This window comes from Oncorhynchus kisutch, linkage group LG20 (genome assembly GCF_002021735.2).
Source record: "Oncorhynchus kisutch isolate 150728-3 linkage group LG20, Okis_V2, whole genome shotgun sequence".
NCBI classification, from domain to species: domain Eukaryota; kingdom Metazoa; phylum Chordata; class Actinopteri; order Salmoniformes; family Salmonidae; genus Oncorhynchus; species Oncorhynchus kisutch.
In genome coordinates, this window is record NC_034193.2 from 23,847,147 (window position 1) to 23,860,872 (window position 13,726).

The 13,726-nt window shown below is 43.6% G+C and overlaps 1 protein-coding gene across 2 annotated transcripts; it reads right to left on the reverse strand.

The window, feature by feature from the left end:
• Window positions 1–817: 817 nt before the first annotated feature.
• On the reverse strand, window positions 818–6,681 carry LOC109865508 (potassium voltage-gated channel subfamily A member 7-like). Of its 2 annotated transcripts, none has more exons than XM_020453753.2 (3): window positions 6,421–6,681; window positions 4,988–5,761; window positions 818–2,681 (listed from the first exon to the last, which is right to left on the reverse strand). In XM_020453753.2, the coding sequence occupies exons 2-3, from the start codon at window positions 5,672–5,674 to the stop codon at window positions 1,785–1,787; spliced, it is 1,584 nt and encodes a 527-aa protein (XP_020309342.1). In that variant the 5' UTR covers window positions 5,675–5,761; window positions 6,421–6,681; the 3' UTR covers window positions 818–1,784. The 2 variants fall into 2 exon arrangements, with proteins under 2 accessions (XP_020309342.1, XP_020309340.1); XM_020453751.2 differs by having other exon boundaries at window positions 6,176–6,680.
• Window positions 6,682–13,726: the final 7,045 nt, after the last annotated feature.

The window sequence follows — 13,726 nt, forward strand, 5'->3', positions numbered from 1 at the left end:
GCTCTGTTCTGGGCTTTCTTCGCAGCACTTAAGCATATGACAGAGCAATAATCAAGATATGATAAAACTAGAGCCTGCATAACTTGCTTTGTGGAGTGTGGTGTCAAAAAAACTGAGCATTTATTTGTTACAGACTTTAGAGCACTCCCTCGTGGTGGATGTACGATTGATGTTGGTTTGGACTGCCCTCTAGTGGACATAAAAGCACATCATTCACCAAGACAGTATGTTGCTTCTAGAAAAGGCCCTGGGATTTTTATTTTTTATTTAACTAGGCAAGCCAGTTAAGAACAAATTCTTATTTACAATGACGGCCTACCCCGGTCAAACACCGGACGACACTGGGCCAATTGTGCACCGCCCTGTGGAACTCCCAATCATCGGCCGGATGTGATACAGCCTGGATTTGAACCTGAGATCCAGTGCCTTAGACCCCTGTGCCACTCGGATGCTCAGAGAGAGATGCTGTACAGCAATTCAGCTCGACTCCGAGGGTAGATTGTGGGGGCTCATCCTGGATCTGAGTTTTTACAGAAATGTCTCAGAAATAAAAAATGGAAACACATGACTATTAAAAAAATCAACATTTGCATGTGTAATTGTCCTCTACCATCTTTTCAGCAGTCTCTTTTCCCAAAGCTTCAACCGAAGGGCGGTCCACAGAATAAAATTTATTATCCAGAAAATAAATATTTCATTAATGTCTCTAGCTCTAGCTAGAGTTTCACCTGTTCTCTGAAGAAGGGAACGCGGCGAGAATTCCATTAAATGTAGCATTTCTGATTATCAACAGCAATGGACGGCACACGGCATCTTAAGAAAATTTACAAAATATAAACTTTATTAAAAACAACACATACACAAATATCGGCCTTTCACACCAAGTTACCCTGAGAATAAACGACCTCCACGCTCCTTCCCTCTAAATTGGTAACAATACGTTCGGTGATCTGATCAGAGATCAGATGATACAGTAATAGGAACCAGAATGTTGCTACATGTATGTAGCTCCAGCCATCAGGAAATATTGGCTCTACAGTATAAACTTGAGAAGAAGTCACACAATCATCATAAGCATGCTGTAGCTGTAGTCCGATTGAGAATGTTAAAGTGGCATGTAAAACCTTGTTATCTATAAGCATTAGCACATGCGTCATTGGGATGGCGAAGCTGTGACTGAGTAACATTGTGCACTATGTCTATCTCATAGTTGCTCCTTGTCTGTGTTGACCGACATTTGCTTATTCATTCGGAAAGCGCTCTTTCATAGTACATCTGAATAAATAAGTAAATAAATATACATTTTACAAACTGTATAATCTAGATCAGATTAAAGAGGAGAAGACACCATGGTTTTATATTGACGGCACTAAAACGACAAGGAAGATTCAACTCTTTAAAAGAACACACAAGCTCATACTACAATGAATAGTTTACAACTCATAGTTTAAATAATAAATAGCATGACCATGGAAAGCGATAAGCATGTCACTCAATCTCCTTTATTTTTCTGGCAAGCAATTTACGGTAGTGTAATTCTATGTTCCTACACCAGTCAATCGTTTAATGCCTCCCCTGGTGAGTGTAGTGTTAAACAGGCATGTATGTTTTTCTGCTACACGTATTGCTGCTTTCACACTTTAGGCCAGTGACAGTTTGCCATTCAGCTGTCTTAAACATTTGTAAATCCCTGTTTTTCAATCCCTATTTTTTCACTCTTTTGTTTCTCTCTCTTTTTGTGACAGGATCACAACTGAGGGTCATCCTGTTATCACATCCTGTTGTCACACCTGAGTTACCAGGGGTTCCCTGAGGTACATATTCGCCCCACTCGACTCCCTGCTCTGCCCAGTGCACAGCCCCCCCAACAGAGTCCTATTCAGAGGGTTGCAGATGCCCTCTATGGCATTGTAATCTCCTTCTCCGTCCCCTTCTTCCTCCCCCTCCTGGTGCTCCTCGTCCTCCCACAGCGAGGTCCTGATGTGTGTGTACTGGGTCTGGTCCTCGCACTCCGTCTCGCGGTGGTAGAAGTAGCTGAAGTTGGACACGATGACGGGCACGGGCAGCGAGATGGTAAGCACGCCGGCGATGGCGCACATGGAGCCAACCAGCTTGCCCCACACCGTCTCTGGGTACATGTCACCGTAGCCCACAGTGGTCATGGTAACCACGGCCCACCAGAAGGCGCAGGGGATGCTGACAAACGCGGTGTCCTTGTGGTCGGCCTCGGCGAAGAAGACGGCGCTGGCGAAGATGATGACGCCAATGAAGAGGAAAAAGATGAGTAGGCCTAGCTCACGCATGCTGGCCCTCAGCGTCTGGCCCAGGATCTGCAGGCCCTTGGAGTGGCGGGACAGCTTGAAGATCCTGAACACTCTAACTAACCGGATTACACGGATGATGGCCAGTGACATTCCCGGTGCGTTCTCCGTGTCCTTGGAGAGCTCAGTGATCAGTGTCACGAAGAAGGGCAGGATGGCGGTGAAGTCGATGACGTTCATCACGTCCTTGAAAAAGTGCATCTTGCTGGGCGAGCAAATGAAACGCATGAACAGCTCAAAAGAGAACCAGCAGATACATATAGTCTCCACCAGGAAGAAGGGATCCTGGAAGACACTGGCAGGGGGAAGCATGTGTATGGAGATGTTCTTGTCGTGGGCGTGGTACTTGTAGAAGTACTCCTGGACAAAGGGAGAGGAGAAGACAGGGAGGCAGGGAGGAAGAGGGGGAAATGAGTAAGAAAAAAATGCTAATTTAACTTCTAATCTGTCAGAGGATAAAGATGAGACATTATGGGCCTACTGTGATTTGTAGAGCATTTTTCTGTGTTATGTATTGCAACATTTTCGGTATATTTGGGTTTGGTATCTTGGAGCGAAAACTGAGCAGATAATGGGACTTGAAATAAACTTTCATTTCGATTTACAGATTTCACTTCCTAAAAACATAATTATACTTCCCCCTCTGCTTATTATTAGTTTATGCCTTACTAATCATCTAGTACTTATTGCCAATGAAAAATACTGTTTTGTTGGTCCAGCCTGATCACACAATGTTCTCCTCAGTTAGTTATAAACAATTCATATTTTTATGATGATGAAGTAACAAAATGTACTACAAGCAAATACAAAATGTTGCGCCATTTCTTGGGGGTTCATTTGTTCCCTTACGGAAAAAGCACGTCAAATTTGCAGATGCCCATTTTCACATGTGAAATAGCTGTTTTCACACTTTGAGCTCAAATTATTTCTGGCTTTGAGTTTCAATCTGTCCGGTGACAGTCGATAGACTGTCCAACTGTCTGTCTATTTTCCCCTGTCAGAGTGCCAGACTGTACACCGATTATTTCTTTCAGCCTCTCACATTTAATGTCGAGTGATCAAAACGTCTCGAGGGGAAAAAAGTCACCACAACAACCAGGAGTGCAATGTGTGAAATATGACTGTGTGTCTGGAGATACAATACAAGTCAAACGTATAATCTAGTAGGACCTATTCACGATTTCTCTCTGGTAGGAGGTCGCAGTCGACGTGTTTATTAATAAAGGCAGATATCTACGTGTTGATGTACTCTTAGGAGTGTCCCGGCACTATATATAGCCCCCTGAGATCGCCAAGGAGAAACATGAGTGTTCACGCTACTCCCCATCCATCTCCACTGTCCGCTATATCCCGTCTTCCTCCCAGCATAGCCAACACAAGTCTTCAAGTCAGCCAGCCGCTCCTCACTGCGTTTCTTGGCCGTCGGCCCTCGCGCAAAAAGGCAGCCGCCATCAGCCTAGCACAGCTCTCCTGAAGGAATGTGTTAACATGACACAACTTATGTCGCTTTATCTCCCAAGGTCTTCCCATCTCATCTTCGTGACTGAAGTATATTGTAGAGGTCTTAGGCCACCAGCTGACTAAAATAATCACGCGTCAGCCTTACTCTTATCTCTCCTTGATTTGTCTCCCTGTCAATATTTCTCCACATAATTCACTGTAATCAGCTATGCACACCGGTAGTGTTTACCTAAACACCTGCTGGTTAGTGGTATCCGGTTGCCGTTTGACACATGTGACAACACACATCCCATTCAAGACACACAGACCATGTGAGGTAGGCAATTGCTTGATGAGTTGACTGTACGACACAAAACACGTGTCACCCTACTCATTCAATCCCATATCTGAAGTAAATATCCAATATCCGATTTGAACGGTTCCAATTATTATTATGATTTAAAAAATGACACATGGCTCTCATTTATCTTTCCCTCCATCCATCTTGTTCTCGTGACGCGTTTCAAAATTCTATTAAATATTCAAAAGCAGATAAGTGGGAGCTAGACCAAAATGTAGTATTTCATTTGATTGTTTCAATGACATCATTGTTTTTATGAAGTAATTCTTTTATTGACGTCATTGCCTCGCTTCTTATATGCTTGTTATGCATCTTTCACAAAATATAATATTTACCCTCTCCCTTTCCAATACATGTCCAGTATGTCACAATGTTCTGTAACACTTTCCTTCTACTGAATGTTCACTCCAAAAGCCTTTGCCCACTCAATCTCCTTCTATAGCATCAGTGCTTGATTTGGGCAGGAGCTCACCAGAGCTGAGTACCGGCACCTCACATTTTCTACTGCTTGAGCTCCAGTTCGTTCCTCTTATAGAATATTAGCGTAATTGCTCCTGCACCTAACTATAAACAATACCGGCACCCAAAATGAGTACCAGCACTTATTTCAGTCCAAGTTGAACACTGAATTTGAAGAATCAAACAAGAATAAGTAAGTCCTCCAGTTGGCCACTAACATATTCTATCTGACTTCCAGTTATACAGAGCTCTCAGATTAGTGCCGATGAAGATGAGGAAACAAGTGGAGGATGCCAGTTTGGACTATTGAGAAACTACCCCACACACACAAAACACCAACTTGTTCCATTGTCCTTGTCTCCTATTTATCCCACCTCACTCCTCCCTTGCCCTCTCGCTGCCTTACCTCACGAAGCTCCTTCTCGCTCCTGAAGTCAGGCAGCGTCTCTAGGCAGAAGATGAGGATGGACACCACGATCACCATGACGCTGACGATGGCGATGATGCGCGCGCCCGATGACGACTCCGGGTGCTCGAAAAGCATCCACAGACTCCGCTGGACCTCGTTGACGGGCAGCGATGGGGCTTCCTCCTTGGGGAAACCCTCATCCTCCTTGAAGCGTGCCATGATCTCCTCGCCCAGCTCATAGAAATACAGCTCGTCTATGAAAATGTCCAGGGGCACGTTGGCGGGCCGCCGGAGCCGCCCGCCCGACTGGTAGAAGTAGAGGATGGCGTCAAAACAGGCCCGGTTGCGGTCCAAGAAGAGCTCCTTGCGCAATGGGTCGAAGTAGCGAAGCCGCCGCCTGGGGTCGCCCAGCATGGAGTCTGGGAACTGGGCCAAGGTGCGGAGCTGGGTCTCGTAGCGCATCCCTGAGACGTTGATCGCAAGACGTTCGCTCGGCACCCAGCCGCTCCTCCACAGTGATCCGGACCGCCGGCTCACCCGCTTCCTCTCCTTCTCACCGCCCACTTGGTTCTCTTTCTCGCCCTTCTCCTCGCTGTTGAGTTGGTTCTTCAGCCGTTTGTCTTTCTCTCCTTCTATGTCTCTCCTTCCTCCTTCTCCACCTCCTTCTGGGTCGTTGTTTTCCATCCCTGCCTTTATTGGCGTAGTCCACAATCCGGGCCCTTTCTCCTTTGTGTGTAGTAAGGACAGTTTGGACTTAAAGAGGATGTGGGTCTGAAACCAGAGTGGGAATTGGATCAGTGTGGGAATAGAGGCATTATCACTACACATATGATATAGTCATTATTAGTTGCAGGATGTAAGCTGTGCAAGAGGAAGTAGTCATGTCGAACATCTTTGTTACTGTTGAGTTCTCTGTCAGACATGTAAATGTACAAAAGCCTGTACTGTACAAAATCCTCTTCAAACTATGTGTAATTATGTCTAAGGTACGCTATGTCCACATAATCCAAACATGTTTGTACAGTATACTCTTCATTTATTTCACACATTTCATTGGTAATGGTTATGCAACACCTTTCATCCATAAAATAATTGTTTGAGACAGAACAGTAACGACAATGCACTATAAACGTGAGGTATAATGACTAATGAGCAATCGATAGCCAGATGTAGCGTGTCACTCACTGAGTGACTGGCAGCCGCTAACGGAGACTAATTGCGGGATGGAAAGTCACATTGTTTTTCTCCCATGAATCTTTCGGTCTGTCACCATGTCGGCCTGTCCGTCCAACACGTGGTCTTCTACGGTTGTCCCCAACCCCGAGACACTCCTTGATGGACACTCCTCCAGTACTCGTCCACTCCTGTCTCTCACCTCTCTGACCTGTTCACGAATTATCCTTTCTACCTGTTTGCTGTTCAATACTCACAATTCTGTCCTTCCCTCTTCTCTCTCTTATGTTGTCTGTCTTAAATTTTTTTGGGAATGCTGTCCTGTTGAAATTCAATCTGCGCCTGGCCCCTCCCGTCCTTTCGCTCCCTTTTGCTCCAGGGCCGGGAACAACCTTCACCCTCCCTCTCAAATGTCACCGCCTCTGCACTGGTACTTGGTGTGTTACAGTAAGCTCCCTAACTGAAATGGGGCCCGCTCCATGAGACTGACAACTGAGATGGCTGACTGTCAATTTGTTGGATCGAGTGCCCTTTGAATGCCAGGATTGATTTCAGTGATGGACTGTATAAAGTTCTAATGTATAAGGATAAACATCATGTCAGCCCACAAATCTAAATGATCAGTGATGTGCTGCTTAGGTAGATGTGATGTTCATCAGGTTCTCAACTTATGATGATCTGAACATTCCAAATCTAGCAGGTTAGAAAATGTATTGGCAATGAAATACAGAAATATCTTATTTACATAAGTATTCACACCCCTGAGTCAATACTATCTAGAAGAACCTTTGGCAGCGATGACATCTGTGAGTCTTTCTGGGTAAGTCTCTAAGAGATATCCATTCCTGGATTGTGCAACATTCGCCCATTATTCTTTTCAAAATTCTTCAAGCTCTGTGAAATTGGTGGTTGATCATTGACAAACAACCATTTTCAGGTCTTGCCGTAGACTTTCATGTAGAGACCTTAACCCGGCCTCTCAGGAACATTCACTGTCTTCTCGGTAAGAAACTACAGTGTAGTTTTGGCCTTGTGTTTTAGGTTCATGTTCTGCTGAAAGGAGAATTCATCTCCCAGTGTCTGGAGGAAAGTAGACTGAATTTGTGATTTCCAACTTGTTGTGTAATGTTTTTGTCCAATGGCTGATGAGCACCGATACATTTTATCTTTGATTTCTTTTCATTATTTATTTTCTTATGACAAATGTTAAAAAGGATTTGCCAGTAGATTGTCGACTTGATTCATGACGATGACAGCTAGCTTAGATTTTGAAAGTATGATGTTGACATGATCAGTCCAATAAAAGCTACTGTAGATTTAACGTGATATGACGTCATTTTATCTGTGGCCAATAACCTTGAGCCTTCTTGGATGGGCACTTCTAATGTAACTCTATGGCAGCACCCAAGGGGCTTGAAATTTCGAGCTCTCTCGATAGATTTGGCGGTGACATAATGTCCTCACGAGTGACAGAACACTGAGCCAATCACAGCGCAACAAGAGAACATTACCAACCCCTACACTCCGTATTTTCCACTGGTTGCCCCACCACCACTGAAAGCACTGAGCTAGCCTGAAACACCTGCATTTTGGAGCTGCCTTACTCAAGAATACAAAATGTTTGTATGGGGCTTTATGACCTCAATTATATACAGTGGGGCAAAAAAGTATTTAGTCAGCCACCAATTGTGCAAGTTCTCCCACTTAAAAAGATGAGAGAGGCCTGTAATTTTCAATATAGGTACACTTCAACTATGACAGACAAAATGAGAAGAAAAAAAATATCCAGAAAATCACATTGTAGGATTTTTAATGAATTTATTTGCAAATTATGGTGGAAAATAAGTATTTGGTCACCTACAAACAAGCAAGATTTCTGGCTCTCACAGACCTGTAACTTCTTCTTTAAGAGGCTCCTCTGTCCTCCACTCGTTACTTGTATTAATGGCACCTGCCTGAACTTGTTATCAGTATAAAAGACACCTGTCCACAACCTCAAACAGTCACACTCCAAACTCCACTATGGCCAGACCAAAGAGCTGTCAAAGGACACCAGAAACAAAATTGTAGACCTGCACCAGGCTGGGAAGACTGAATCTGCAATAGGTAAGCAGCTTGGTTTGAAGAAATCAACTGTGGGAGTAATTATTAGGAAATGGAAGACATACAAGACCACTGATAATCTCCCTCGATCTGGGGCTCCATGCAAGATCTCACCCCGTGGGGTCAAAATGATCACAATAACGGTGAGCAAAAATCCCAGAACCACACGGGGGGACCTAGTGAATGACCTGCAGAGAGCTGGGACCAAAGTAACAAAGCCTACCATCAGTAACACACTACGCCGCCAGGGACTCAAATCCTGCAGTGCCAGATGTGTCTCCCTGCTTAAGCCAGTACATGTCCAGGCCCGTCTGAAGTTTGCTAGAGAGCATTTGGATGATCCAGAAGAGGATTGGGAGAATGTCATATGGTCAGATGAAACCAAAATATAACTTTTTGGTAAAAACTCAACTCGTCGTGTTTGGAGGACAAAGAATGCTGAGTTGCATCCAAAGAACACCATACCTACTGTGAAGCATGGGGGTGGAAACGTCATGCTTTGGGGCTGTATTTCTGCAAAGGGACCAGGACGACTGATCCGTGTAAAGGAAAGAATGAATGGGGCCATGTATCTTGAGATTTTGAGTGAAAACCTCCTTCTATCAGCAAGGGCATTGAAGATGAAACGTGGCTGGGTCTTTCAGCATGACAATGATCCCAAACACACCGCCCGGTCAATGAAGGAGTGGCTTCGTAAGAAGCATTTCAAGGTCCTGGAGTGGCCTAGCCAGTCTCCAGATCTCAACCCCATAGAACATCTTTGGAGGGAGTTGAAAGTCCGTGTTGCCCAGCAACAGCCCCAAAACATCACTGCTCTAGAGGAGATCTGCATGGAGGAATGGGCCAAAATACCAGCAACAGTGTGTGAAAACCTTGTGAAGACTTACAGAAAACGTTTGACCTCTGTCATTGCTAACAAAGGGTATATAACAAAATATTGAGATAAACTTTTGTTATTGACCAAATACTTATTTTCCACCATAATTTGCAAATAAATTCATAAAAAATCCTACAATGTGATTTTCTGGATTTTTTTTTCTCATTTTGTCTGTCATAGTTGAAGTGTACCTATGATGAAAATTACAGGCCTTTCTCATCTTTTTTAAGTGGGAGAACTTGCACAATTGGTGGCTGACTAAATACTTTTTTGCATGGTTTGAAAACTGATATGTGACATGTATTAATGCCAAAATAACATGCAAAAAAGGCAACCCCCCCAACAAACAAAAAACATATTTAACACCAATACAACACAAGTTTTATTTGTATTTTTGTTTTGTTGGGCTCAAAGTCAGGAACATTCAATGTCATCTTGGTAAGCAATTCCATTGTATATTAGGCCTTCTTCGAAGAAGGCACTGTAATGCCGAAACGTGATTTACCCAATAAATCACTGGGAGTTTATACATAGAGTGTGCGATTCTCTTTATGATTTTAAATACATTCAAGTGATTGGATATGATTTGGAAAGGCACACACCTGTCTAAGGTCCCACAGTTGACAGTGCATGTCAGAGCAAAAACCAAGCCATGATGTTGAAGGAATTGTCCATAGAGATCTGAGACAAGATTGTGTCGAGGCGCAGATCTGGGGAATGGTACTTAAACATGTCTGCAGTTTTGAATGTCCCCAAAAACACGGTGGTCTCCATCATTCTTAAATGGAAGAAGTTTGGAACCATCAAGACTCTTCCAAGAGCTGGCCGCCCGGCGAAACCGAGCAATCGGGGGAGAAGGGCCTTGGTCAGGGAGGTGACCAAGAACCCGATGGTCACTCTGACAGAGCTCCAGAGTTCCTCTGTGGAGATGGGAGAACCTTCCAGAAGTACAACCATCTCTACAGCACTCCACCAATCAGGCCTTTATGGTAGAGTGGCCAGACGGAAGCCACTCCTCAGTAAAAGGCACATGACAGCCCGCTTGGAGTTTGCCAAAAGACACCGAAAGGACTCAGACCATGAGAAACAAAATTCTCCTTTCAGCACTATTTGGCCTGAATGCCAAGTGTCACATCTGGAGGAAACCTGGCATCATCCCTACGGTGAAGCATGGTGGTGGCAGCATCATGCTGTGGGGATGTTTTTCAGGAGCAGGGACTGGGAGACTAATCAGGATCAAGGGAAAGATGAACAAAGCAAAGTACAGAGAGATCCTTCATGAAAACCTGCTCCAGAGTGCTCAGGACCTCAGACTGGGCTGAAGGTTCACCTTCCAACAGGACAAGAACCCTAAGCACACAGCCAAGACAACGCAGAGCTCGGACTTGAATCTGATCTAACATCTCTGGAGAGATCTGAAAATAGCAGCGACGCTCCCCATCCAGTCTGACAAAGCTTGAGAGGATCTGTAGAGAAGAATAGGAGAAACTCCCCAAATACAAGTGTGCCAAGCTTGTAGCGTCATACCCAAGAAGACTCGAGGCTGTAATCTCTGCCAAAGGTGCTTCAACAAAGTCCTGAGTAAAGTGTCTGAATACTTATGTAAATGTAATATTTCCGTTTTTTATTTTTAATAAAGTTGCAAAAATGTCAAAAAACCTGTTTTTGCTTTGTCATGAAGTGGTATTGTGTGTAGATTGAATCCATTTTAGAATAAGGCTGTAAAGTAAATTATTTTGGGGAAAAGTGAAGGGGTATGAATACTTCTCAAATGCACTGTAATAGTAAAAGTCAAACATTGCCTCAACTGAACTGAAACCCAACGGATAGACGCGGAACTACATGTGGTCATCTTGTTTTGAGAGAAAGGTTGTGAGGAAATTCCCAGGGAGGGGTGTCCCAGGCTTGTGCCAGGGGTGTGTCCTGAAGGTCAACTGGTGTCACAATGAAGGGGTTTCATTTCTTGTAGTGCTTTGGTACTGTACTAAATGTTTTCCATCTCAATTACTAGTCAGACTTCACGGCCAAGACTAAATCTCACCACCTGAGGGGGGTGGTGTATTGGCACATTGCAGTAAAAGCTGAAAAAGGCCCCTGCTGACATTTGCTCAGGCGGCCTGCACACACAAACACACACACCGACTGCTTTTTTGTCCGTAACGTTATCTAGTAATATTGAACAAGCACTCAATTTATCCCACTTAATGTGTGTGATTTATTGTATTGGCACACTAAAAGGATGAATCATGAGAGCCATCAAGAGCATTCTGACCAGTTGCATCACCACCCAAGTTTTAGACTGTTTTCTCTTCTACCGCACGGCAAGCGGTACCGGAGGGCCAAGTCTAGGACCAAAAGGCTCCTCAACAGCTTCTACCCTCAAGCCATTAGACTGCTGAATAATTCATAAAAATCATAACCGGACAATTTACATTGACCCCCCCCCCCCCTCCCTCTTGTACACTGCTGGTACTCGCTGTTTGTTTATTATCTATGCATAGTCACTTCGCCCCCACCTACATGTACAGATTACCTCACCTAGCCTGTACCCCCGCACACTGACTCGGTACCGGTGCCCCCTGTATATAGCCTCGTTATTGTTATTCTTATTGTGTTATTTGTTATTACTACTTTTTATTTTAGCCTACTTGGTAAATATTTTCTTCTTCTTGAACTGCACTGTTGGTTAAGGGCTTGTAAGTAAGCATTTCACGGTAAAGTCCACACTTGTTGTATTCGGCGCGTGTGGCAAACAAAGTTTGATTTGATTGGACGATTCTCTCATGGAATGGACATCCTATGTGTTGTTTTTGTCCTTGATTGGTCATTCATCTTTCCGTGGATTGTCAATTGCGGTAACACACATAGGCATAATGTTACAAAACCATTTTATATGGCTTCAGTGTACTATATGTCTATTTGCAATGACACATTAGTCCATGTGATGTCAGCTGCAGCCATTTGATAGTGAGTATTCTGCCACACCAGAGTTATATATAGAGATACATGGCTCTGAGCCACACTATGATGAAATGTCATGTGACATTATGCAGTGAACACTGGTGTATAGATTTTGTGTTATTTGGCAATAAGGCCTACCTACACATTCACTTGACACAATGTCACAAAAAAAACATTTATCTGGTGTATGAAGAATATAATGGCCTGAAATATCTACTTTAAGCACCTTCTCTTATATCTTATGAGTGCCCACAATTTCAATTGATATTACAGATTTAGTGTATTATCATGAATAAGGTTAAAGTCATGCTATTTTGTTTGCAAACTAAATTGTGCATCATCAAATATCTCCAGCCCCATGTCTTCAACATTAAAACGAAGTCAACATAAAACTCATTTATGTTTTGAAATGTTTCTGTTTCTCATGGAATGGGCAACACACACGTTTAAATGAAACAGACACTGATCATACAGTGCCTTCAGAAAGTATTCATGGAGCTCCGAGACAGGATTGTGTCAGGATTGTGACAGGATTGTGTCAAGGCACAGATCTGGGGAAGGGTACCAAACATTTCTACAGCATTGAAGGTCCCCAAGAACACAGTGGCCTCCATCATTTTTAAATTGAAGAAATGTGGAACCACCTAGACTCTTCCTAGAGCTGACTGCCTGGCCAAACTGAGAAATCTGGTAAGGTGAGCAAGCTTTGGTCAGGGAGGTGACCAAGAACCCGATGGTCACTCTGACAGAGCACCAGAGTTCCTCTGTGGAGATGGGAGAACTTTTCAGAAGGACAACCATGTCTGCAGCACTACACCAATCAGGCCTTTATGGCAAAGTGGCCAGACGGAAGCCACTAGTCAGGATCAAGGGAAAAATGAACGGAGCAAAGTACAGAGAGATCCTTGATTTTTTTAAACTGTTCCAGAGAGCTCAGGACCTCAGACTGGGGTGGAGGTTCACTTTCCAACAGGACAACGACTCTAAGTACACAGCCAAGACAACGCAGGAGTGACTTCGGGACAAGTCTCTGAATGTCCTTGAGTGGCCCAGCCAGAGGCCGGACATGAAACCGATGGAACATCTCTTGAGAGACCTGAAATTAGCCGTGCAGTGACACTGCCCATCCAACCTGACAGAGCTTGAGAGGATTTGTAGAGAAGAATGGGAGAAACTCCTCAAATATTGGTATTCCAAGCTTGTAGCGTCATACCAAAGAAGACTCGAGGCTGTAATCGCTGCCAAAGGTGCTTCAACAAAGTACTGAGTAAAGGATCTGAATACTTATGTAAATTTAATATTTCAGTTTTTTATATGCCTACCTGGTTAAATAAAGGTAAAATAAAAATAAATAAATAAATAAATATTTAATAAATTTGCAAACATTTCTAAAAATCTGTTTTTTCTTTTTCATTGTGGGGTATTGTATGCAGGTTGATGAGGGGGGGAAAACATGTGATCCATTTTAGAATAAGGCTGTAATGTAACAAAATGTGTAAAAAGTCAAGGGGTCTGAATACTTTCAGAATACACTGTAAGCATTCACACCCCTGAGTCAATACTTCTTCAAGCTGGTTGTTGGTCAAATTGGTTGTTGGTCATTACTAAACAACCATTTTCGG